The 25,564-nt window shown below is 41.9% G+C and overlaps 1 protein-coding gene across 3 annotated transcripts in view; it reads right to left on the bottom strand.

Annotated features, from left to right (window-relative positions):
* Nucleotides 1-25,564, bottom strand: part of LOC115060657 (matrix metalloproteinase-16-like) — a 127,402-nt gene that overhangs the window by 12,692 nt on the left and 89,146 nt on the right. For all 3 annotated transcript variants that reach the window (XR_003842269.1, XM_029528650.1, XM_029528651.1), the window contains 5 exons: nt 19,644-19,805; nt 18,339-18,556; nt 6,992-7,130; nt 3,063-3,213; nt 1,967-2,082 (listed from right to left, as the gene is read on the bottom strand). Coding sequence is in view for 2 of the 3 variants with exons in the window: in XM_029528650.1 (XP_029384510.1) it covers nt 1,967-2,082; nt 3,063-3,213; nt 6,992-7,130; nt 18,339-18,556; nt 19,644-19,805 (786 nt within the window). In the remaining variant the exon portion in view is untranslated. The remainder of the gene's footprint in view (nt 1-1,966; nt 2,083-3,062; nt 3,214-6,991; nt 7,131-18,338; nt 18,557-19,643; nt 19,806-25,564) is intronic.

Raw genomic sequence — 25,564 nt, 5'->3', positions numbered from 1 at the left:
AACAGTTATACCTGGAACAAGCTATGCTTGTGTTGTTTATGAGACACATGCCTCTCCTCACACAACCTTCTTGGCTGATGTTTGAATGAGCTGAATAAACTGAACTGTTCTCTGGATTTTTTGTGTTTCCAACCTGGCAGCAGTTTCTTCTGCTCTCCCAATGAATGAATGTATGAAATTCTAATTTAGACACAGTACAATCCAGAGCACCACTAGAATATGGAATTTCATTGAGGGATGAAAGTTGAGACAGGCTAAAGTGTTGTGGATTAGAAAGGGATTGACACAGGGCTGAGGCCTACACCTTGTTCACATGTTCCCTCTCACAGTTAGCAGCTGTGCATCTGCTTATCCTGGTCAATATTATTGTCACAGGCTGCCTGTGTATTTTGTCAGTCCTTCGAGATGTGTATATGCATGTGTGTGCAATGGATAATTGAAATGAGGAAGTAGAAGCATCTTTAACTCAGAAGGATGGCTGTTGTGTTGTTGTGAGGTAGTCTGGGCTTTTTTCCTTCCTTCCTGGTATCCATGTGAGCACAGCAGAAGAAGTGCAGCAGAACAGGCTGGTGACTGAGTGTGGTGGCAAAATGGAGCAGCAGCAGGCTGAGGAGCAGGCCAGTGTCAGAGCAGATGGGGGACAGGACATAAGGTGCTGTCGGAATTGTGGCTAGGTGGAGCACACGTTACCTCTCTGTCCATCCAAGTACCTCTCTCAAATAGCGCGGTCAATAAATTACACCAATTCAATTAGGACAGAACTTATGCAGTCAGTTAATTCCACCATATGTTTGGGTCAAATGTTGTTGTTTCTTTAGTTTGTTTCATTTATGGACATTTTGGTTATTCCTTTTTGTTTGTGGTGGGGTGTGCCAATGATTATTTTTATTTGGCCTAGTGTATATGGAAAAATATAAGACAAGAATCAGCATGTTGAACAGTGAATTGCCTGCCTGTGGCCTTTTTACACAGATGAGCTCAACTGCCTGTGAGCTATCCTACACCTTAAACTACAATGGGGACTACCTGTTTGGATGTTCCAAAGTGAGCTATTATTAATTACTCAAGACTTGGACTCTTTTAAGCAAATTTTTTATTTCATGTTTTTGAAGCAAATTGTATTTTTATATGGTTTTTTTATATGGTGACGGGTGTGTTGATTGACAAAGTTCTCATCAGTAAGACTGTGAGAATTCAAAATGTGTGTGTTTAATTCCTGTTACAACATGAGAATGCCCCTTGACACACTGTCTCTGAAAACAGCCAAACACATTGGCCAAAACACATGGCACAAACAAACACAACTTCATCAAATTTATGCTCTGAGAAATGTCAGCTCCAACTTGCCTCACCAGCAGATACACCCAGCTACGGCCCTGGCAGCAGATCCAGGACACAGATGGCCTGAGTGCTCAGTACCACCTGCCCTGCTGTTCCAATCTGAGAGCTGCCAAGACCAGTTCCAAACCAACCTGACAATTACATCCAATGGGAAAAGCAGTTCTCCACATGACACTATCTGATTGGCCAATGGGTGAGCACTTAATAAATTTTAAGTCCACCTACCCACCTTGGTGAGGCCAGCTGGTTTAAACCAGAATGAGTCCCCAGCAGTGGGTCTGTCCTATTTGCTTTCTATAGTCCCGCTCCAACTGGGTCTCATTGCTCAATGAGCAGGATGGACTGATTGTTAAACAATTCAAAAACAATAATAGGCATGTTTAAATAAACTGATCACCTTTCATCTTTCATTTCCAATGAAAAAGCACTCTGTATCACCCTGTTCCCCTGGCGCTGCATGTGGAAGCAATAAGACTCAGTGTAATAACTGGTGCAAATTTCAATCTATGCCATCCTGATTTACCTCCCCACAGCATGTGCTAGTGGCCAGCTGAAATTAATGCTGCCTTGCACATGAAGTGAGCTGTTATTGCCAAGGCATAGTATTGGGCAGGACAAATTGTACCATTGGCTTTGTCGACGAAGGCCCCCTGCGGCGAGTGAGGCACACCTCTCCACACTGTGATGGGCTTGGGATAGCCAGGGTCCATGGTTCTCATATCTTCATTATAACGCCAGTACCTAAAAGAGGAACAAATGATAAGCCACAGCAAGACAAAGCAGGTAAATTATGAAAGCTATAGTCAATGGGATGAAATAGACAATGGATCGTTGTTGTATTCATATCTTTTCTTATCAGATTAAAGGCTTCCCACAGATGACTGTATCCGACTTAAACAAAAATAAATGTTTGAATGGGGGCAGGCAGCCACTAGACAGAACACAGCTTTTAATAAAATCTCAAACTTTTGTCTCCAAACTGAGAATAATAACCCTGAAACCAAGCAAAGAGGGCATCAGTTGAAAGTTAAGATATCAACTTTCATCCAGAGAGAAGAGGGGTCAATGAGCAGGTCTGAAGTTCTGCATAATTAAAACATACATCAAGTCAAATCATGATCAGATCATTATATTTATTCATCTTGCTGTGGCCATTGCTTGGTTCCTAAAGCTTAAAAAACAGGATTGTGTGAATGTCAATAAAAATATGCAAAAGTGTGTGTATTTATTATATGGTTGATGGGCTCTGTTTAGCATGTGACAGTCTTTTTAGAGAGAATCACAATCGATCTGAATGTTTTTTATCCTGAAATGCCTGACTGGACATTGTGACTTCTTGGTGTTTGTTTGCACACTGCTCCTATTAACCAATCTGTTCTTCCTGTAGATGAACTGCACAATCTTGGACTCAGGTTCATGTATCTGCACACCAAACTCACCAAAGCTGCAGTGTAGAACAATGACTGTTGCCTCCAGTTGCAGTTAGCACACTAGCTGTTTAACTGCTAACATGGGTCACTCATTACATGTTATTGCATAAAGCCAGAGTTGCTGGGTTGAAATGATGATGAAAGTGTATTTGCCTGTCTGCCTGCTGTTTGTCCGGTACGATATAATTAACACATTTGTCACATATTTTGAGATGCAAATGCTGTTTTATTGGATTTGCAGTAAGTACAGATGTTTTGCGTTGTCTAGTGTACTTGCCCATTTGCACCAACCTGTCGCCTTTAAAGAAGTAGGTCTTGCCCACATCCTCCCACCAAACGGCAGTGTCGATGCTCTGAGCCGGCATGCCATGTCCAAACTGGGTGTTGTCCTTTGGGTATCCAGATTGCAGCACAGTGTCCTTAAATACCCAGAACTGCTTCCCTACACAAAGAGAAAGATGTGGAAACAAATTAGAAGAAGGAGGACAAGTGACAGCAGGGATAACCCTTCAGGAGTCAAACACAGGGAGAGACACAAGCCTAGTAACCAACAGCAGGCAATAATGTGTTGCCTTGTATAACACTAATGTTGATGCTCCCCCCTCTTAAAATAGGACACACATACATAAATACCTATTTTCTTACTTGGTACTTTGTACTTTGGGAACTTCTCAGTGTTATTATTAAGATGATATAAAACCACAAGGGTTAGGGTTAGCCACAATGAATAGCTAAAAACGAAATGCTGACAAATTTTCTATTTTTCACCACAATCCATTTCTGAAGCTTAATTTGTTGCACCACCATTTTCTTAGAAAATCTTATTCCTTACTTCCTTACTAAATGATATGGCTAACCTCAGGAATTGCTTGTGTTCATCACTGGTGGAGGTGGAAGGCAGATTGAGAGGAAGTGTGGACGGGAATGAGGGGCAATGGTGGAGGCAAATGGAGGAAAAAAAATGTTTGGAAAGTAATCTAAGTCACATTCCAAAAGTGTGTCAAGAGGGGGATAAAAACACACGTATTAAAGTGCAGCAAGTCAGCATTACTTCTAAGTTTGATCTGCAACCACTTAAAAGACACCACAACAACTACTGATATAAAAGACATTAACTTAACTGAAACTCTATCTGGGATCACCAGTGTGGAATTATAGAATGCTTTTATTGCCATCACATGCCATCACATACAATGTACAATGAAATTTAAATGACAACTCTGGTGCAAAAATACAAATATAAAATAGGAAAAAGTAAATAAATAAAAGTAAAATGTATAAATATATTTACAAAAGGAGCCAGTAAGAATATATGTACAGTTGAGAATTAGCATGACCGCTTACAATGGAGGAAATAAATATATTGCACTGTGGACATCGACTGAACACTTAAACAGCATATTGAAAACTACTGTGTGTTCAGTACTCTTATTGCACTTGGGTAGAAGATGTTAATGAATCTGGATGTGCAGGCATTGAATTAACCTGTGCCTCTTCCCTGTGGGCAGCAGTGAGAACAGACTGTGCCCGGGGTGTGAATTGCCACAGGTGATGCTTACAGCCCTGTGCAGACACCTGGTGATGTAGATGTCCGACAGAGAGGAAAGCTGTACTCCTATGATGCTCTGTGCTGACTTCATGACCCTTTCCAGAGCCTTTTTGTCAGCCTGAGAGCTGTTCCTGAACCACACCAAGATGTTGTGGGTGAAGATACTCTCTACAGAACACCTGTAGAAGGACATATCGACCCTTCTCAGTGACCTTAAAAAGCACTGATGCTGCTGTGCCTTTTCACAAGGGCATTGGTGTTTGTGACCCATGTAAGGTCACAGGAAATGTATATCCCCAGAAACCCAAAGTCACTGGCCCTCTCCACCAGGTCCCCTCAGATGAAAATGGGGGAGAATCCTCCTTCTTCCTCGTGAAGTCCAGCACCAATTCCTTAGTTATTAAGGAGGGAGCACCATCGTCTCATCTTTGTTGTCAATCAGCCCAACCACAGCAGTGTCATTCAAAAATTTTACGAAGATGTTGCTGCTGTGAATTCGTGCACATGGTGTACAGCATGCGACTGAGCACACAGCCCTGAGTAGTTCCAGTGCTCACAGCCAGGGCTGAGGAGTGATGGTCCCACAGCCTGACTTACTGCAGATCCATCTGCAGGTGTGCTCACCAATGCCCTGCCTGGAAAATTTGTCTGCTCAGAACAAGTGTGTTAAAAGCAGAACTGAAGTCCACAAACAGCATCCTTGCATAACAGCCAGATTGTTCAAGGTGTTTACAAACTGTGTGGAGGGCTGTGTTGATGGCATCAACTGTGGACCTATTGGCTGTGTATTTCTCTTTCCTCCCGAGTTCTGTTCACAATGTTTGTATTATTGACAATAAAACTATATTTGTAAGCTCTGTTACGTGTGTAGCAAATTCCACAGGCATTATGACAAATATGTACATCTCCACAGGCATAATAAGAAGTTGAATTAATCATGAAAACAACACCGTTAACACATCTTGTTCACACGTCGAAGCTCTCACAAAATTCAACTCTGGCTAAAGCAATAACTTGCAATTAGGGGGATTTGTAGCATAAGACATTATTCTGTGATGGAAAACCCTTCAAGCATTAATGTAGCATACTGGAACCACAATATGAAACAGGTCCCATCTTACCACAAAGGTTGGGGAGGGGCTTAGTACTGGTCTTTTTGTAATCTTCCCTAGGAATTGAGACACCACTTGCTACATCACTGTGTAGTTTTGATTCAGTATGCAAATGACAACGTAAAGCATTCTGGGAAATTTTAACTGGCCCTTCCTCGGGAAGTCAGCATCTGAAAATCCTCAATCTGAAGGGCTAGATTCATAGTCCAATAGATTCATAGTTCATAGCCCCATTATGCCCACTACCCCTACATTAAAAAAGGAATTGGGACACTACTGCCCTCATAGGAATGTGCAAAATGTAGGGGTAGGGGCCGGACAGGCCCTATGTAGGGGCAAGAGGGGGGAGCGCCCCCTCGAATCAAAATTTTAGAAGTAGAGAGTAGAGATGAGTGTCCAAGTCCATTGCATGTAATAGACTGAAGACAAATTACCTGTGTCTGACAGACCCCTACATAAACCCTGGTAATTTGTGTCTTCAGCAGCATGTGAGAGTTCTTTCTCCACATTGTTATGGGTTCTAACCCCCTATCGTTGCTCCATGTCTTGGCCCATGAGAAGTCCATAACAAATAACTTGGACATGGATGAAGAGAGTTTTGCAAAAGGGAAACAGGAGACTGTTGTTGAGTGTGGTGGAGAGAAATGAGATTTTAGAGCTGTTAAGTTGTTAAAAATAATAAAAAAAAAAAAAAAAAGGCAAAAAAAGAAAACATAAAATGTTCTGCTCTATTCATGTTGAGAAGTATTTTTTAAATTATTATTCATAAGACTACCTTTCAGTTTTGTAAATATTGACTATATGGTGTGAAGTCTTACATTAGGTTAAAATTTATTTGAGAATTAGGCCATCCAGTTAAGATAAATGTTATGTTGTTGGTTGTTAAAATCTAGATGAAGGATATTTTATTTTATTTATTTATTTTATTTTTATTTTTCAGTTCATTTGGAAATACTGAAGCAACATATTAAGTCATCAGCCAGGAAGTTGAAGCTTGGCCACAAATGGGTCTTCCAAATGGACAATGACCCGAAGCATCCCGTCAAAATAGTCAAGTGGCTTAAGGACAACAAAGTCAATATTTTGGACTGGCCTTCGCAATGCCCTGATCTCAGTCTCATAGAAAATTTGTTGGCAGAATTGAAAAGGGGTGTATGAGCAAAGTGGCCTACAAACCTGACTCAGCTACACAAGTTCTGTCAGGAGGAAAGGGACAGAATTCCAGCAAACTATTGTGATAAGCTTGTGAAAGGATACCCAAAACGCTTGACCCAAGTAATGCAGTTTTAAGTCAATCCCATCAAATACTAAGGACATGTATGTAAACTTATGACTTTGAAGAAAGAAATGAAAAAAAAAACCTCTAAAATATTCTCTCTCATTATTGCAGCACTTAGCAAATAGAAATAATTTTGGTAATCCTAACTGACCTAAAACAGGAGAAGTTCAGTCAGATTTTGGACAGTGAGGGGAAAAAAAGGTTTGTGTCTTTTTACACAGTGCATTTAAACTTCTGGTTTCAACCATATATTTGGGGAAAGCAAAGGATGCAACTGTACCTTTGAAGAAGACAAATTTGCCCTCGCTGTTCTCATAGACGGCATCAATTTTTGGTGGCAGACCTCTCCAAAAAACACTGATGAGCATGGGATACCCTGGCATGACAGCGTTATCTCTCACCCGCCAAAACCAATGATCCTGAAGGAGAACAGAGGACACTGTGAGTAGAAAATCAAATTGCTTTTATAGAAGTACATGTGTTAAGTCTGTTAAAGAGCAAAGTGGCCACATGGACTTTTTCAGTTCTGTCTCTCAGTTGACACATTCTATGCATATTCATACGAGTATAGTCTCAGCTACTCATGTAAAGGCAGTCAATTGGAACATTTGATAGCAGTGAATGAATTAAGGCATACTCTTAAAGTAGTAGCCTGCCTTGGCAGTTCATTGACGGGCATAAGTCTTTAAGATCCAGGAAAGGTCTCAGGTTACCTGAAAAGCCTGAAAAGCATTTGCTTTACCTTCATGTTGATAAGTACATGAGTGCTGGGAAAACCATTACACAGACTCTGATTTCCTTCTTCTGAAGGGGAAGCGTGTATTCCTCTGTTGACTCATTCCTCCTCTAACTTGCTCACTCTGTAGCACCTGCTTCCATAGATTGGAGCTTTTCAAAATTTTCTTTTACACGCAGCCCAGCCAAATAATTGAAAACAGATCAAACTGTGAAATCCGACCCATGTGAATCCCTCTGACTTTAAAAAAGAGATTTTTTTTTTTTTTTTTTTGCTTTTTCAAAGTGTGGGGTGTGCCCCACTGGCGGGAAATAGAGACATGACAGGTGAGAAACGGGAAGAAATTTTCCTTTTCATACCTATCTTTAATATTGCCACACCCACACACAAACATTACCCTGCATGTAGCCTAAACGAAAAGACATCAGATAGAAGACTGGGAGAGAAATGTAACCTGCAACCAAGTGTGAAAATAAAGATGTCAGAGTAACCTTGGCGTACTTCATTAGCATTTTGTTGGGGAGATGGGGGCAGGTGGGGATGGAAATTCCACCTTGTCTAAAATGGGGATGACCAAAAAGGTTTGACAATCACTGAACTAAACAAATGAACCAGATAGCAGGTGCCCAAGTAGTGCCCCTGAACCTGAAACTGTGCAGTGACCTAAGCATTTCAAAAACACGTTTGTATGTTCTTCATTGTGCCCAGGATGCCATTGCCTTTTAAGTCAACCAGGATACTTTAGTACCAATTAGCAACAAATTAGCTTCCTCGTCTTACATGTCAAATATAAGATGGATGATTTTGTGTTTTCAACTTCAGAATCAGTGTCAGTGGTGATTTTGCCATAATGCTGACAAGAAGTTACCTGGGCACTAACAATAGAACACATCATACCTATATCAAACTAGATATTTTAAGTCAAGCCCTTTCTTTTCACCACAGAGAAAGATACATTGGCAGTAGGTTTGATGCAAGTTGGCTGTAGGTCAGGTGGAGTTCATTCTTAAGTTAACTCTGGTTTTTGGAATAAGTTTCTCATTTCAGCAAGTTCTCTGGTCCTGGTCTCTTTGTGTCTTTTGGTCAGCTGTCGTGCAGAAAATGATCTTGCTTAACTAACAGACTTCTTTGGTCTTGTCACCAACTCTTTCCCAATGTATTTGTGTAAAGGAAATGTATGATTATCTGAAGAATGCTCTTGACTTCTGGTATTTCATTGTCATGGCAAGGCCAAAGAGGTGTTTTATGATGTTTTTGTATTTGAAAAAGTGTGAACATAGAAGAACTTGCTAATGAAACACTCAGAACATCCAACTGGATAACTGCGCTTTCTAATTTCAATATGATTTCCTGATTAAGTAAAGTATAAACAAATGACTGTGACAGAATCTTTTTTTTTTTTTGTATGTGATAATGATCATTTACTATTGACACTCACATAGAACAGTTTTCCCAGCAGTTCTCTGAACCATCACCTCTCACATTGGTTTTATCAATTCGTTGCTATAAACATGTAGATTGAGCTTCAGCCGTGATGTACACAATTGCCTGAGAGCCACAGGAATAATGCTTACTCAGACTTAATGATTCATTGATATACAAAACAACCAATTTTCATCCAAATGGTGAAGGGGGAAACCTACATACTCCTGGACTCAGACAACAGAATATTTAAAAAATGTTGGCATGAATGAGGGGTCTCCTGTAAACGTACAACTGGACCTGACTACAATATTTTCCTCTTTGCCTTTTTAAAATCTGGTTCCTGTGTGCTACCAGTTCTCATTGAGCCAAAAAACCCCTCATACAGGTCCAACAAATCTGGTCTTAGTAAAGCCTGTGTCTTTCCATTGCTGGACCACCTGCGGACCTAAGGGGCTGTGAGAGATGTGATGTCTTTAATGATTTGGCACTGACTAGACTCAACTCCTCAATACATTCAAGCAAGATTAGTGAGTATAATCAAAATGTGCAGGCTTGGACCTACAGCACAAAGTAACTGGGCAGACAATCAATCCACCCATCATGAGTAGAGGAAATCAGCCTCATAAACGACAGTAACAAGAGACAAACATTCAAATAAAAAGAAACAAGATGAAGCACAAGCTGTAAACCAGTCAGCCATCATTACTAACCATAACATGGAGATTGTGGCTTGTCTAGAGCAAATATATCAAGATCTACAGACACACAAATTAATTATGATTTCAGATCAGCTGTCTCACAGATCCATCAGAGAGGAAGGAAACTGCAATATCATAACTCCGGCTCCCTGAAGGAAACTGGCAAAGCTCTCACTAGTTCAAGAAATATTAGATCCACCTGTTCTTCCTGTAAATCTCAGTTAATTCACGTCAAACCAGTGATCCCTCATTTATCTCACACATCACTGATTCATCACTGGTCCTGATGACGATGAACTCAGTGCCTTTATCAAACAATAAATTGCAGTCCATGCCACAAATCAGCATAAACCTGCCTAACCCCGCAGAGAGGTACCCCTTCTCTGACCCTCCACTCGGGTCGGCCTGATGACATCCAGGCCAACAAGGACACAAAAATTCATATCATAAGAAATTGGATATTCCAATCAAATAAGAGACTGCAAACATGCCGAACTGATTCCCCTATAAGAAGAGGACTTCACAGCTGTTCGAACCATTTTTCTACAAGAGTGTTTGGCTGAGATAGAATTTACACCGGACAATGAACTATTCCAATTATGTAACAACAGCGCCACCTGAATGATGAACCACCAGAACCGATGGCATATTGCCTGAGCAGCAGAATCTATGTGCTTGGTTGTTGCCTATAACTGTTCTGTAAAAAGAAAAAGAAACTCAATACACAGTCCACAGTCATACATTTCTGATTTTCCACAGCCAGTCAAGACATGCATGGAAATTTTCTTTTCTTAGTTCATTTGTTTGCGTGCTCTGTGATGTTGTGACTACCTAATAACCATTTAATTGTGTTTTACAGTGAATCAGATAAAACCATGTCCACCAAAGTAACCACAATAAGCAGCAAAAACTGTATTTATCAAAATGATACATTTATCTTTGTTTTATATATAACTCCTAATCGAGTGAATGAAAGGTGTAGTTAAAATCTAAACACTGCCCTTGCTATGCCCTGAAGGTAAAGGGAGAAATTTGATTGGACCGAATTCGTGCCGACAACCAGACCACACCCGTGGGTCAGCCCCCAAATAAAAGTAGTCAAACATTTTATTTTAGTTCAGAAGAGTTCTGAAGTTCTGAAGAGGAGAGCTTCCCCAGGAGATCTGACGAAGCAATAACGACTACAACAGTAAAAGAAACTCATAAGTGAGAATTTAGCTGCTAAGCTACAAGGGCTAAATTCCAACTAGAAGCCTGGCTGCTGGAGACCGGAACAAGTTTGGCTGCACAGCATTCCAGCGTCTCGAGTTTCCATGGTAACTAGGGCACGGCATCAGTCTGTTTTCATCAGGAAAGAGAAGAATAATTCGGATATTAACTTAATAGCCAAGACAATCGCACCAAAGACAACACTGCTGCTGAAGAGTGACGAGCCAGACCGACAGCCACTTCATCAGAGGACCAGTCTAGTTTGGGAGGCCACGACATAGGACCTTGGCGCGGCCTCTCTCGTTGGACATCTCCTGCTCTGCTTGGCCAGTTGAGTCGTCTACCAAGTTAGGTGGTGTTTTATCTGCTTCCCCAGCTGGTTGTTCTGAGTGGTGTGAGGCATGGCTATTAGAGAACAGTGAATCAAATTTTTCTTTTAGAGCTTTCCCTCCTCAGACAGACTCCCCCTTGTATTTTGAAAAATGATCTAACATTCATTCACCCCAATCCTCAAGAATCACTAGCTACTTAATTATCATTGTTATATCATGCCATACCATTTACATATCCAAGCTCACCCGTTTCACATAGTTTATGCTTTGATTTGCACTTGTATATAATTAGCATGTTTTTATTTACCCCTTTTAATTAATAAAAACCCCCATAAATTAAGCCATTGTTACACTCCTTCCTTCTGTAATTGTTCTTAGGTCAGTCCACAGTAAAGAACATCCCTTCCACATTGAGACTTGATAAGAGGCAATACTAAACACAATCCTAGGCACAACAGTCTTGGAGTTATTGAGGACCAAGTTGTTGTTTGCACGCCACCCAACCAGCCTCTGGACCTCATCCCTATATGCCGTCTCATTACCACCAGAGATGAGTCTCACCACAGCGGTGTCATCCGCAGACTTGACAATGGCATTGTTCGGATGGGTGCTGACACAGTCATATGTGTACAGAAGAGGGCTCAGCACACAGCCCTGTGGAGAGCCGGTGCTGAGGCTGAGAGCTCTGGAGAGATCCAGCAGCAGCTGGTGGTGAAAGGAAGTCCAATGTCCAGCAGCTTTTCTGTTATTCTGTCCAGGAGTAATGTTTTAAAGGCGGAGCTAAAATCAACAAAGAGAAGCCTAACATAATGCCCCTGTTGTTCTGGGTGGGAGATAGAAGAGTGGAGCATTGTGATGATAGTGTCCTCTGTCGATCTGTTTGCTTTGTATGTGAACTGAAGTGGATCAAATGTGGGTGGGTGGTAGGACACGATGTGACAACAGACCAGTTTCTCAAAACACTTCATTATCTCTGGTGTCAGAGCAACTGGTTGGTAGTGAGTGAGGCTGCTGATAATGGTCTTTTTAGGCAGCAGAACAATAATGGTGGACTTAAAGCATGGTGGAATAATAGACTGGGACTGGTGCTACTATTGTGAAGTGGCTGAAGTGGCTGTCAGCCTGCCTTGTCCCTCTCCACCAGCAATGTTTTCCTTCATGCGACTGGCTTGCTTATTAAGTTAATGTTCTAACATTTTTTCTCTTTTCTGATGAAAAAATGACCAGCAAGTTGAGACGCTGGGAGCTGGGTGCAGTGTAGCCACACTTGTTCCAGTCACAAGGAGTCTTTGCTTCAAGAGAAAACTTAGCCTTTGTCCTGACTGCATTTTTAGCTGCGTGTTTTGTTTTTTGTTTTTTTTTTTTGTTGCTCCATCAGGTCCTCTGATTAAGCGCTCCTTTCCAGAACTTCCCCCAAAAATTCTGCCACTGATAAACTTTGTATTGACTACTAATTGGGGGCTGACCCATGGGTGTGTTCTGGTTATTGCTCAAATTTGGTCCAATCAAAATTCTCCATCTAACTTCAAGGCTAGAGGAGGGTTTTTTTTTATTATTATTATTTTACACCTTTCATTCACCCAAGTTTTAAATCCACATATAAAATAAAGAGAAGTAAATCATTTTGATGAGTATGGTTTCTCTCTACTTGCTATGGTTAATTCGGTGGACATGGGTTTCTCTTCTCCTCATATTCACTGCCAAAACACAATTAAATGGTTACTCTTTACACACAACATCAAAGAACACACAAACAAATGAACCAAGAAAAGAACATTTTCATGCATGTTTTGACTGGCTTGGAAAATCTGAATTGCATGACTGCGGTATGAAATTTCTTATTTTTCCTCTTTTACAGAACATTTATAAGTAAAAAAAAAAAAAAACAACAACAAGCACATAGATTATGGTGCTCAGGTAATATGGCATCAGTTCCGGTGATTAGTCTATTCTTCCTATCTCCACCAAATTAACTTGTAGAAAGGTGGTTTGAATAGCTGTGAAGTCCTCTTCTTGCTAGGAAACCAGTTTGGCATGTTTGCAGTCTCTTGTTTGATAAGAATAGTAATTTTTTTTTTCACTATATCAATCCTTGGATGCATTCCATAGCAGCAATTTACAACCATCATCTGGTAGCGTTACCAGGTCAACCCAGGGGAAATGTTACAGAATGATAACTCTCTAAAGGGAGGTTTGGCAGGCATTGCTGATTTGTGGTGTGAATTTGCAATTTAGTGCCTGGGAAAGCCGGGTCTCCTGATGCCAAAGTCTAGAAGTGTCTAGGATGGCACTTAGCAGAGATCTGTAAAATCTCTGATTAGAAGCAACAGCTCTTTGAAAGGTTTAGGGGTGTGGGAGATTGAACCCCCCCCCCCGGACCTTGTATTTAGAACATACCAGTGAGCTGGTTTGTGCCAGAGGACCCTTCTGGTCACTCCATTTGGTCCAGCAGCCTTCCTGGAATTCACTCTCCTCAGTGTGGCCCTCACCTCATGCTCCTGCACTGTGAGGTTGGGGCTGCTGCAGTCCAATGTTGGAGCAGCGGCTCCCTCTGGTCCCTTCACCTCCAAATCTGCAAAGAAGTAGTTCAGCGCCTCCGCATAGTTGAGGACTTCCTGTACTCCCTGCCATACCCCATTGTTGTTGCCCCTGAAGTGACCTTCAACTCTCTTCTAGTAAGCTGCCTTGGCCCTTCTGATGTCACTTTTCAGGTTAGCTCTAGCTGCCTCTTTAGTCATCCAGGGTTTCTGGTTGGAGTACACCGAGAGATGTTTGTCTCTTCTGTCCTGTGCCAGATTATCTTAATTACCCTGAGTACAAGCTCTCTGTTTGCCTCCTGTGTATGACTGGTTTTGATATTGTCGACCTTTTGGAATTTTGCTTGCTCCCTGTCTGATTTGTCTGCCTGATTCCGCCTGCCTTTTTGGATTTTGACCATTTCTTGCCTCCTGGAAGAGCTCATTTTACGGATGTGGAAGATCTGCCTTGCTTCTCTTTTGACACCTGCCATTCACAAAGTGATGATTATAGCAACAGAATGAGAAATGCCTCACAGAAATTATTACATCAAGGTGCCGCAGCTGCTCAATAGCTGCATGCCATCTAATTAAATAAACAACAATAGAAGCGTTATCTCCCCGGAGAACCATCACCTTATCGTGGTGGGGAGGTTTGTGTGCCCCTATGAACCTGGGGATGTGTGTCTGGGGCCAAGTGCCCCTGGTAGGGTCTCCCAGGAGAAACTGGCCAGACGACCCAGACCTGGGCAGCAGAGGCTGGCTCTGGGGACATGGAATGTCACTTTGCTGGGATGCCAGCTGGATCTGGTGGGGCTTACTTTTACGCACAGCCTTGGTTCTGGATCCCTACTCCTGGAGAGCGTTTGACTCTATTCTTCTCTGGAGTTGGTCAAGGGGTGAGGTGCCAGGCGAGTGTGCGGATATTCACAAGCCCCCGGCTGAGCGCCACTACGTTGGATTTTTCCCCGATGGACGAGAGGGTAGCCTCCCTACACCTCAGGGTTGTGCGGGGGGAAACTCTGGCTGTTGTTTGTGCGCTTGCACCAAACAGCAGTTCGGAGTATTCAGCCTTCTTGGAGACCCTGAATCGGATCTTGTATGAGTCTCCGGTAGGGGTCTCCATTGTCCTATTGGGGGACCTCAACTTGCACAACCTGAATCCAGCTTACACATCCTCTGGGGTAGAGGCAGAGCTGGAGGATGATGGAGAATCAGTGTCAGTCTCCTGGGAGGAGGTCACTGAGGTAGTTGAACAACTCCACAGTGGCAAAGCCTTCCCAGGGATTGATGAGATCCGTCCACAAATGCTGAAGCCTCTGGGTGTTGAGGGGCTATCATGGTTGACACACCTCTTCAACATTGCATGGAAATCTGGAACAGTGCCAAAGGTAGCAGACCGGGGTAGCGGTTCCCTTGTTTAACAAGGGGGCCAGAGGATGTGTCAATTACCGGGGCATCACTCTCCTCAGCCTCCTGGGAAAGTCTACTCCAAGGTGCTGGAAAGGAGGGTCTGGCCAATTGTTGAACCTCAGATTGCAGAGGGACAATGAAGATTCCATCCTTGTCATGGAACGGACCAGATCTTTACTCCTACATGTATCCTGAAGGGGGCCTGGGAGTATGCCCATCCAGTCTACATGTGTTTTGTAGACCAGGAGAAGGCATACGAAGGCGTATGTTGTGGGAGGTGCTGCAGGAGTATGGGGTGAGGGGGTCTCTTCTGAGGGCCATCCCATCAATGTATTCCCAGAGTAAGAGCTGTGTCCGAGTTCTGGGCAATAAGTCAGACTTGTTTCCGGTGGGGGTTGGCCTCCGCCAGGGCTGCGCTTTGTCACCAATCCAAGGGAGGTGTTCCAGCTGGGAGGCCACGGGGCAGTCCGCGGACCAGGTGGGGAGATTATATCTCCACACTGGCCTGGGAGCGCCTTGAGATCCCCCAGTCAGAGCTGGCCGATGTGGCCAGAGAAAAGGAAGTTTGGGGTCTTCTGCTGGAGCTGCTACCTCCGCCACCCAGCCCTGGATAAGCGAGTGAAGATGATGACGATGATGATTAGAAGCGTGAGGTCTGGGGTCCATTTCACAAAGCAGGTTCAACAAACCCTGAACTCTGAGTTGATCTACTTTGAATTTTGAAACTCCAAGTTTTCGGTTCCAGAACAGTAGATTTGAGTTAGTTTGATCAACTTGGAGTAGTTTCACCTGGAGTTAAGCGTGTGCACAACTCTAAAAAGAGAGTGTCAATAGAGCCCCAAGTCAACGAGTCACCACGGCAACAGGGACGGGGAGGGCCGCGTTTTGCACTCCACTAGAAATGAACTTCTTAATGTGCTAATACCACAAAGTTTTACAAAGAAGTGCAACAACGGTGCAGCTGCAAAAGAGAGGGAGACGGTGTGGGACAACATTGCTGCTCAGGTCAATCCGTAAGCTTAAATGAAGTTCTTTGCAATCACAATAATATTCCAAGGGAAAACTACTTGAATGGTCGTCTATTAATTTATTTCATTTAGGTACAATCCCACGGGGGAGAGGCGCACTTGGCAGCAGTTCAAGTCAAATCAAATCAAATCAGATTTATTTGTATAGCACCAAATCATAACAAAGTTACATCAAAGCACCTGTGGTGCCCACCCCATAATATCCCTTCACTCAGATCATCAAGGAGAACATTGTTCTCAACTGCAACACTCTCCTCTCCTCTCATACCAAAGGGGGGGCCTCGAGATAACACAGGTCCCTGCCATAAATCAACTCACACACAAACCTGAACAGAGAACTACTCAACCACACTCAGTAAAGTATGTCTGAATCATCATGGAATAAAGTATATGATCACTGTAATCAATTTGTCAATACGCTATGTAAGTTTTCAATAACTATTTTCCTAGTCCACAGCACATCTGAAATGTATTCTCCTAGCCCTGATATGAATATCCACTATGCTACGCTGTTACTTTTAAGGACTCTTCCAGACTGAATCCTTCAAGGATTAAAACCACCTCACAACCTTTGATGTATCATGCCATCGATTTTGTGTTATCAACTGTGTATGTGTGCTTAGAATAGCGTCTTACTTACGCAAATGAAATATGTTATGTGCACTATTAGATTAGCTTGATAAACTGTTCCAACTACCTCTAATGATAATTATATAGTTTGTATATGTTACTAAATGTGAATGGACCATGGTGAGAGAATATAAGATACATGTGTAACAAGTTCTAGGATCAGCTCCTATTCTGTCATACAACTGACCACTGAAGATATGAAAGTGAGCTCCATGGGGGGGGCGACCACCCAAGCCCCCCCATACGCCGGAGGATAAAACCGCTGCATCCTCTTCCCCGAACAGTTTTAAGCTTTTAGTCTTCTTACGTCTTTTCTGCTTGTTAGGCTTTTTTTTTTGTCTTTTTTGCTGTTTCCCGCTTCTTACTTTTTTTGCATGCATCTATTTTATATCTTAGTTTCCAACCCACATTCAAACGTGAATGAGTTTCTGTCTTTCTTTTCGCATGTTTTTACATAATTACAGCAACAAGCCAAATCAAGCCAAACTGAATCTCACACAAGTGAAACTTTAAAAGTTGTTTTCTTTTTCCAAATTTTGTGAAAGAAATTCAGGAGGTTTTGCATCGTTTGACCAATGCCAATCCCTTCCCGAGTTTTGATAATATTACTTGGACGTGAAATCTTATTCCGACGTCGAGAAACTTGAGGTTTACTGAGAAAAACCTGGTCCCAACCAGGTTAGTTTCACACTTTGTGTTTCCCTCATTTCAGGTTTAACAAACTCAGAGTTTCTCCTTAACCTGCTTTGTGAAACGGCCCTCTGCTGAAAAGATTTAGCCTACTGAACAAGTTCTCCAAAGTAAAGTTTTCAAAGAGACAGATGACTCTGCTTCAGTCTATAAATCATTGTAAATCAGACCTTCTATTAGTTGACAAATAGAAGTAGAGGTACTCATACTCTGACACATTTAATCAATGAATACTATCGATATATACCCCCAGAAAAATATGGTCACACTTCCATGGAGAACACAGCCCAGCTTTGTGTTACCTCAAGCTTTTTCATGATTCCTGACAGCAGCTTGCTAAGGTTCATGAAGATACATGTGTGCTTCTGCACTGCTATGAAAGCCAAACAAAGTGCACTGCTCCATTTAAAGTGAAATCTCCAGCTCCTGCAAATTCTTTCTACATAATCCCCAAGTAACCTGGAACTAAATCCTTTTAGACATAGTAGCTTCTTTAATTGTACAATAACATGCACAGCCGCAGCTTTTAGGATATGAGAGCAGAGTCCAGATATTCCTACAAGCTATAACCACAGACACACTCCTGTTTTCAGCAAAAAATGCAATCACAATTGTTTACATTACATACAAGTGAGGTGTTTCCACAGTATACCAAACATTAAATCGTTGAGCACCCACATTCTGTATATTGAAGTTATCCTTTCAGCTGTAAAGAAATCCATACCCCAATTAACTACTATCACTCTCTCTCCGCAGGGTTGAATCAAGACATCAGATGCTCTTTTGTTGCATGACAACCAATTAAGTCATGCTCTTCCGACAGAAAGCTGTCCACTAATATATTTTTGGAATGAGGTCGAGAGTTGTTCGGGGCTTCAGAGTCTGCTGAGTTGCTGAGTTCTCACACTGTATCAGTCATGCCCCCAAACTTGGTGTGACTCATCTCTCACCTTGAAGACAAACATCTCTCTCCTCAGTATGGCCAGGGTGTTGAATCCTCCTTCACATATGTTGGGTTTAGCATTGGGGTGGGACGGTCTGTCCCCTGGAGGAAGCCTCGGAGGTCGCGTCTGCCTGTCTGGCTTACGGGGGTCTGAAGGAGGATGGGAGCGAGGTGGGGGTGCTGTTGGCAAAGGCTTAGTGGGTTGAGGAGTCTTATCAGGAGGTCCTGGAGGGAGTAAGAAAGAGAAATCTCACAGTTGTTATTCAACTATGAACTTCAAAAACACATGGATCAATCAGTGTGTAAGGGGGGGTGGAGTAATGAGAAGTATAAGCAGTCCCTCAGAAGCTGCTGGCACAGATTTGTCTCTATCAACAGTCACAACATATGTTTAACAAGCTTGAAAACTAGGTGACTTACAAATACCACCCCTGTGCATGTGTGCTAACTTTTAAATGAAATGGGAAAAAACATCCACTTTAAACATCAATAAAGTCTAAAGGTAGACCTCCCTTTGGTCTTTGATTATAAAGCAGGCCTAAATTCCAAATTCCAAATTCTCAGTCCACGTGTTCAGTCCACAGAGAAATTCTTAGGACGTTTTTAAAAAAAATCAGTCATCACTGTCAGCCTACCCTACAAAGTCCATGCCACCTGGACCCACTATCCCAAATTGTTGGGGATTGCTAAACGCCTCTCATCCAATTGGCTGACTGAAAACTTGTTCATATAGCTCCAGAAGGCCTAAGAGAGGAGATGTAAAAAAACGAGTGATGCGTCGTTCAAGAACAATCGGCTCTTGATTGGGAGCCGATTCGTTTTTTTTTTTATCTTTTTTGTGAAAGCTGCACATGATTGGTAACGCTGGTGTGGTGGCATCTTTGTGTAAACTACAATATGCTGTGTCACAGTTTCAGCAGGGTGGGACCAGTTTAATGTCCGGAGCTCATCAGGGGCATCACTGTCACAACAACACAGTTAACACAAGTCTGTATTGATTTGACCCCCCAGGGTACTAATTTAGGTCAGGGGGTTAAAGAAAATTATGTTGGAGCTCCACATTAATCTGTTCCTGTCAGACATACTAACTGCACCAGCTTCATGTCAGGACAAAACTTTGCAGTTACTGAAACCCTTAATCCTAACCCAAAAAGAGAGCTCAATTTCAAATGAGGAATATCTATAATTCTAAATGTGGGTGGGTTTTGGGTTAGATTCATGGATGACTCGTAAAAATTGCTTTAGAAAAAAGACCTTAATTATACGATGGATGTGATTGAAGGCATGAAGACAAGAGGTCATATATTTGTACCATAAATCTTCTGGATGCCCAGCAAATCGTCCATGGGCAATTTAAAGTTGTCAGTATCCATGTACTGGTAAAACGGAGCCATGATTGCTGTTGGATCGTTGGAGTGTTCCAGACCCAGAGCATGGCCAAGCTCATGGACCGCTACCAGGAACAAATCGTTACCTAGAAAAAGAGAAGAGAGAGCAGGTCTGTCAGTGCTGCACTTTACAGTAAATTTGTGTGCAAGAGTTCATGTTTCTCATGAGCAAATGCAAAGATGAGGGTATGTTCTATCACCTTGCAGTTTGTCAGCATGTCATCACTGGTAAGACTGCTGTGACTCATGCTGTTTAGACTGGCACACTGGCCATCTGTGGGATTCTGACAACCTGATTTAAATCAGATATTATGTGCCTCAAAACAATGAGCATCCTACTTCATGTAAGAAGAACAAGGATGAAAACACATCCTCTGGGAAAAAATGTCTCTTTCTTAATAGGAATTAAAAATGAATGTTTTTTGTCAAATTAAAAAAATGCTGTATTTCCATACTCTCCCTGCTGCCAGCTTGCTTTCAGTGATTTCTTCATTATCCTTATCACAGCATTGGTGTCGACCGGAATGAAAAAAAAACAAGGACTTATTAATTGCAATTCCTACTAAACGTAGGTTCTTGTATAGACTGAGTCAAATCCCTTAACAGGCACAGTACACTGGATCAGATTTTAGAGAAATTGCATAATTGGGACCTTGTGAAGAATTTTTGGCTGTTTAACTGGCAGTGAGACTTTGCAGTGTTAATTTAAAGTCATAAAGGTTTAATTAATAAGCAGGGTTGTGTAGAAAAAGATTAATTTTTCAGCCAAAATAGCCATCTTGGGGTGAGTTGGGTAAGATACAGAAACTTGAGTCAAAATTTGCAAGCTTGTAATTCTGAACAAGTGTCTGGAGATAGAATTTATAGCAAATACAGGCAGAGAAAAAAAAGGACTATCTCAGTGATTTAGAACATATTCCATGTTTTGCCAGACAGGTTTTTAATATCAACTTTGTTTTCGCATTAAATGTGCTGTAATTCCTACAGCAGCTGCAGTCCACAGCTGTGATCATGGTTTAGTACAATTGGTGAGCACAGATCGTTCAATGTGCAAAAACATTTGTTATAGCATGTACATCACATGTAATTGCCAAGTCCTTTATTTCCAGACAAATGAACCACATCGGGGCTGAACATGTCCAAGTAGAGATGTTCAGGTCACATCAGCTACCCCTCCATCCCTCAGTCTTGAATCAGCCAGTCTGGCTCCTGGGGCCGTTTCAGGTCAGTGCTGTCATTTTGTGTTTTTTTGCTTGTTTGTCCTCTTAGCACCAGGGCCAGAAACAAACCCAAAGGAATATTACTGTCTGGGAAATTATCAGCTGGAGGATATACTGCACGTACAGTAGGTGAGGAGGGTCCAAGGCAGATAGTGGAGGGTGAAAGAGACAAAGAAGTAATATGAGGTAAAAAGTGCACAGGAGGATATGGTTAGGCAAGATACTAAGTTACAGAAGGGAGGGAAGGTGAGAGAGGGTAAATAAAGAGATAAAAGAAGGTTAAGTGAAGTGAGAAGAAAGGACATCTGAAGCGATAGCTGCATTATGAAATGTGGAAAAAGTACAGGATGATAAAAGAGAGGGTGAAAAACTGCAGTGGGGAAGATAAGACTAAAAAGGGCTGTTTGTTATCAAGTAAATGGAGCTGATGAATTATGCAACTGCAACCTTTGACCTTTGCATTGGTAACATGAAACAGTGGCCTTTTCTGAGGCCCTGAAAAGTGGGGGCTGATTTTTCATTAACCATCTATTTCTAGCACAGCATCACCAATTTGGGTAACAAAGCAGCTCTAGCGCTTATACATTATTGAAAAGTTTCTTTATGCCAGAGTGGATTTTACTGTTGAAATTTCAATCCATTAGAGCTGTGGAAGATATACTGCTTCTATTTTCTCTTTCACAATGTTGCGTCTGCTTGCTTGACTATAAACAAACATTCTTTAAAGAAATGAGACAAAGTGTTTTTGTGATATTCGGTTTAGACAGGTCTTGGCAGATTGTCAGTATTTTTTTTATTTTATTTTTATGTCTGCATTTGTCCTCATAGGTTAACACCACAAGGTGTGTATTGTGAGGTCCGAAAACTGTTGCCTCCACAGAAATTCCCCAGATCTCTAAGTGCCATCCTGGACCTTTATCAAACAATAAATTGCAGTCCATGCCACAATTCAGCATTCAGCATATTCCGATCAAATAAGAGACTGCAATCATGCCAACTGATTCCACCGCCAGGGCTTCACAGTTCGAACTATTTTTCTACAAAATAGTTTGGCTGAGATAGAATTTACACCGGACAATTAATATTCCAATTATGTAACAACAGCGCCACCTGAATGACGAACCACCGGAACTGATGGCATATTGCCTGTGCAGTGTAATCTATGTGCTTGTTTGTTGCTTATAACTGTTCTGTAAAAAGAAAAAGAAACTTCGTACACAGTCCACAGTCATACATTTCTGATTTTCCACAGCCAGTCAAGACATGCATGAAAATGTTCTTTTCTTAGTTCATTTGTTTACGTGCTCTGTGATGTTGTGATTACCGTATAACCATTTAATTGTGTTTTACAGTGAATCAGATAAAACCATGTCCACCGAAGTAACAAGCAGAGAAAACTGAAATTATATATAATATATAATTATATATAAAAACAAAGAGAAATTTATCGTTTTGATAAGTACTAACTTGGATGAATGAAAGGCGTAGTTAAATCCAAACACCGCCCTTGCCCTGAAGTTAAAGGGAGAAATTTGATTGGACCGAATTCGCACCGACAACCTGACAACACCAGTGGGTCGGTCCCCAAATAAAAGTAGTCAGAAATTTAATGTTATGGAGTCTTGGTAGAGTTGGTAGGAAGTTCTGAAGACGAGAGCTTCCCCAGGAGAGCTGATGAAGCAATAACAACCACAACAGCTACAAGGGCTCAGTTCCGACTTGAAGCCAGGCCACTGGAGACCGGAACAAGTTTGGCTGCACGGCACTCAGCCACCAGCGTCTCGAGTTGCCATGGTCACCAGGGCTGCTTGTGCTGCCCGCGGCTCCTCTGTTCAGGAAAGAGAAGAATAATTCAGATATTAACTCAATAACACTGCCGCTGAAGAGGGGCAAGCCAGACCGACAGCCACTTCAGCCAAGGACCAGTCTAGTTTGGGAGGCCACAATGAAGGACCTCGACGCGGCCGCTCTCGTCAGACACCTCCTGCTCTGCTTGGGCAGTTGAGTCGTCTACCAAGTAAGGTGGCGTTTATTTGCTTCCCCAGCGAGTTGTTCTGAGTGGTGCGAGGCATGGCTATTAGACAACAGAGAATCAAATTTTAGTTTTAGAGTGCTCCTTCCTCAGACAGACCCCCCCCCCCCCCCCCATGTATTTTGATAAAAGATCTGCCATTCATTCGCCCAAATCCTCAAGAATAACCAGCCGCTTAAAGATGATATACACAGATGGAATTCCATCTCTTTTCTCAATCTTAGCCACAGAATAGACTCGGAAAGGATGAACATCTTTCCACGATGCCAATATTTATTCCAAGCACTCCCTGTAAAAAAAGTCATTTAAACAGCTTTCTGAATTGAATAAGATTATTTCTGGATTCGTTTGGCAAGGGATAAAAACCCAGGGTGAAATTTAAAACCCTACAGCTCTCAAGGGGGAAAGGAGGAATGGCTTATCAAAATTTTAAAGACTATTTTATTACAGCCCAGACTAAACCTCTAATTAATATATGTAATCCAACATTTTACGCCAGGTGGAAAGATATTGAACTCTTCATTCAGAATGATCCCCCAATTCACACAATTTTAGCTTACAAAAATTTGAGAAAATTAGTTGATTGTCTGCAGAACCCATGGATCAAAGCTCAAATGAGAACGTGGATCATGATGAGAGAAGAGTATAAACTTGACCATAAATTACAAATAATCCAATGATGTGCTTATGATCCTGACTTTAAGCCTAATACAATGGACCATAGATTCAAATGCTGGGTTTCAGAAGGAATAACAACATTCTACTCCTTAACAAAAAAGGGACAATTAAAGGGTTTCGTAAATTTAAGGAAAGAATACTGCCTTGAAAAATCAGATTTTTATAGGTATCTTCAAATACGTAACCATTTTGAACATAATATTGAAAACAAAATATACTTAAATGACCCCATATTGAAGATATTTATTGGTGCCTATCAAGAAGACTTCAATAAAGGTGTTATCTCCAGAATGTATAAAAACCTTAGGACAAAAAAAGCCCACTCTCCTGAATATATTAAAGAGAGGGTTTAGGAAGAGGAAGGTAATTTCTCAATTACAAATGAAGAATGGCTCGAAAAATGTTAATTCCAGTGGAAGTGCACAAATTCTTACACATGGCGGGATTTTGGGTGGAAATGTCTGGTACGATTTTTCATTACACCAAAACAGAAAGCATATACTGGAGGGAGTAATACCAAATGATGGAGACGATGTGGGCTTCAGGGAGCTAACCACCGGCATGTCTTCTGGGAATGCCTTGGGATACAACCCTTTTGGACAGAGTCACTGAAAGACATATTCAATGCTGATCTGACTTTTGACTTTTCTACGCTATATCTAGGAAAGGCCAACTTCCTGGTGAGACGGTCAGATGAATATCTACTTGGTGTGATGATTGATTTCACTCGCCACTCCCCCCTTCCACCCCTCACCTGCCATGCACTGAGAACTGCTTCTGCTTCTCTCTAGTCTAGTCTGAAGACCCCCCCCGCATCACCTAGCCAAGAATCATATTGTTCACTTCTCTCCTGTAAGGACACTATGGACATGTATGTGCACACTTCTCTCCCAAACTGTACAAAGTTCTTTATGGCTTATCTCTTTTTCTTCTTCTCTTTTTTTATTACTATTTTGTATGCCTATTGACTTAAAATGTAAAAATTGGATGGCGGAGAAAAATGGTAATGCCTTTACCTTTGTGACATGTACTGCCGTACCTAAATAGAGAATTAAAAAAGAAAAAAGAAACGCTCCATTCAGTCAGATAGGACCTGAACCAGCTTAGGGCACTACCTGAAATGCCCACATACTGCTCGAGTAGCAGAATACTGTAGCAGAATTCCATGGTCGACTATCAAAAGCAGCTGTCAAGTCTAAAAGCAACGACTGCAGGACCTGAGTTAGCAGCTAAAATAAAGTCCTTACAACTCTCAGCAGGGCTGTTTGGGTGCTATCTTTGGTTTTAAAGACACTCGAAATTGTTGTGGATGTTGTGTTGAGCTAAAAATGACTGATCAAATCAAATTAAATCAGATTTATTTGTATAGCACCAAATCATAACAAAGTTACATCAAGGCACTTTACATATAGAGCAGGTCTAGACCAAACTCTTTATAAAATAATTTAAAGAGACCCAACAGATCCCCCGATGAGCTTGGCGACAGTGGCAAGGAAGAACCTCCTTTAAGAGGCAGAAACCTCGAGCAGAACCAGGCTCAGGGGGAGAGAGAGTGAGATAGGCATTGGGGGGAGGGTAATGGCAGGAACATGTTACTGCATGAAGTTTATGGAGTTGAGCTGTAGTACAGAATTCATGAAATATGGGACCAGCAGGTGTTGCAGGAACATGGGATGGTGATGAGTCACCACCTGCAGGATGAGGACAGGGAGAGAGAGGTGAGGAACTGGGAGAGACAGAGACTTTGGCAGAACATGGTTAGTAAATGCAGTATAAATGCTTAAAACTGGGTGAAACTGTGTTTTTTTTAAGAAGGATGGTTCTTATCAGCGCATGCAAGGGGGGAGGAAAGGAGAGTGAGCGAGAGGGAGGGAGGGAGAAAGAGGGAGAGGGGGAGTGAGGGTGACAGGGAGAG

The sequence above is a fragment of the Echeneis naucrates genome, chromosome 20, assembly GCF_900963305.1.
Source record: "Echeneis naucrates chromosome 20, fEcheNa1.1, whole genome shotgun sequence".
NCBI classification, from domain to species: domain Eukaryota; kingdom Metazoa; phylum Chordata; class Actinopteri; order Carangiformes; family Echeneidae; genus Echeneis; species Echeneis naucrates.
The sequence above is the reverse complement of the archived record's forward strand: the minus strand, read 5'-3'. Positions and strand labels throughout refer to the sequence as shown.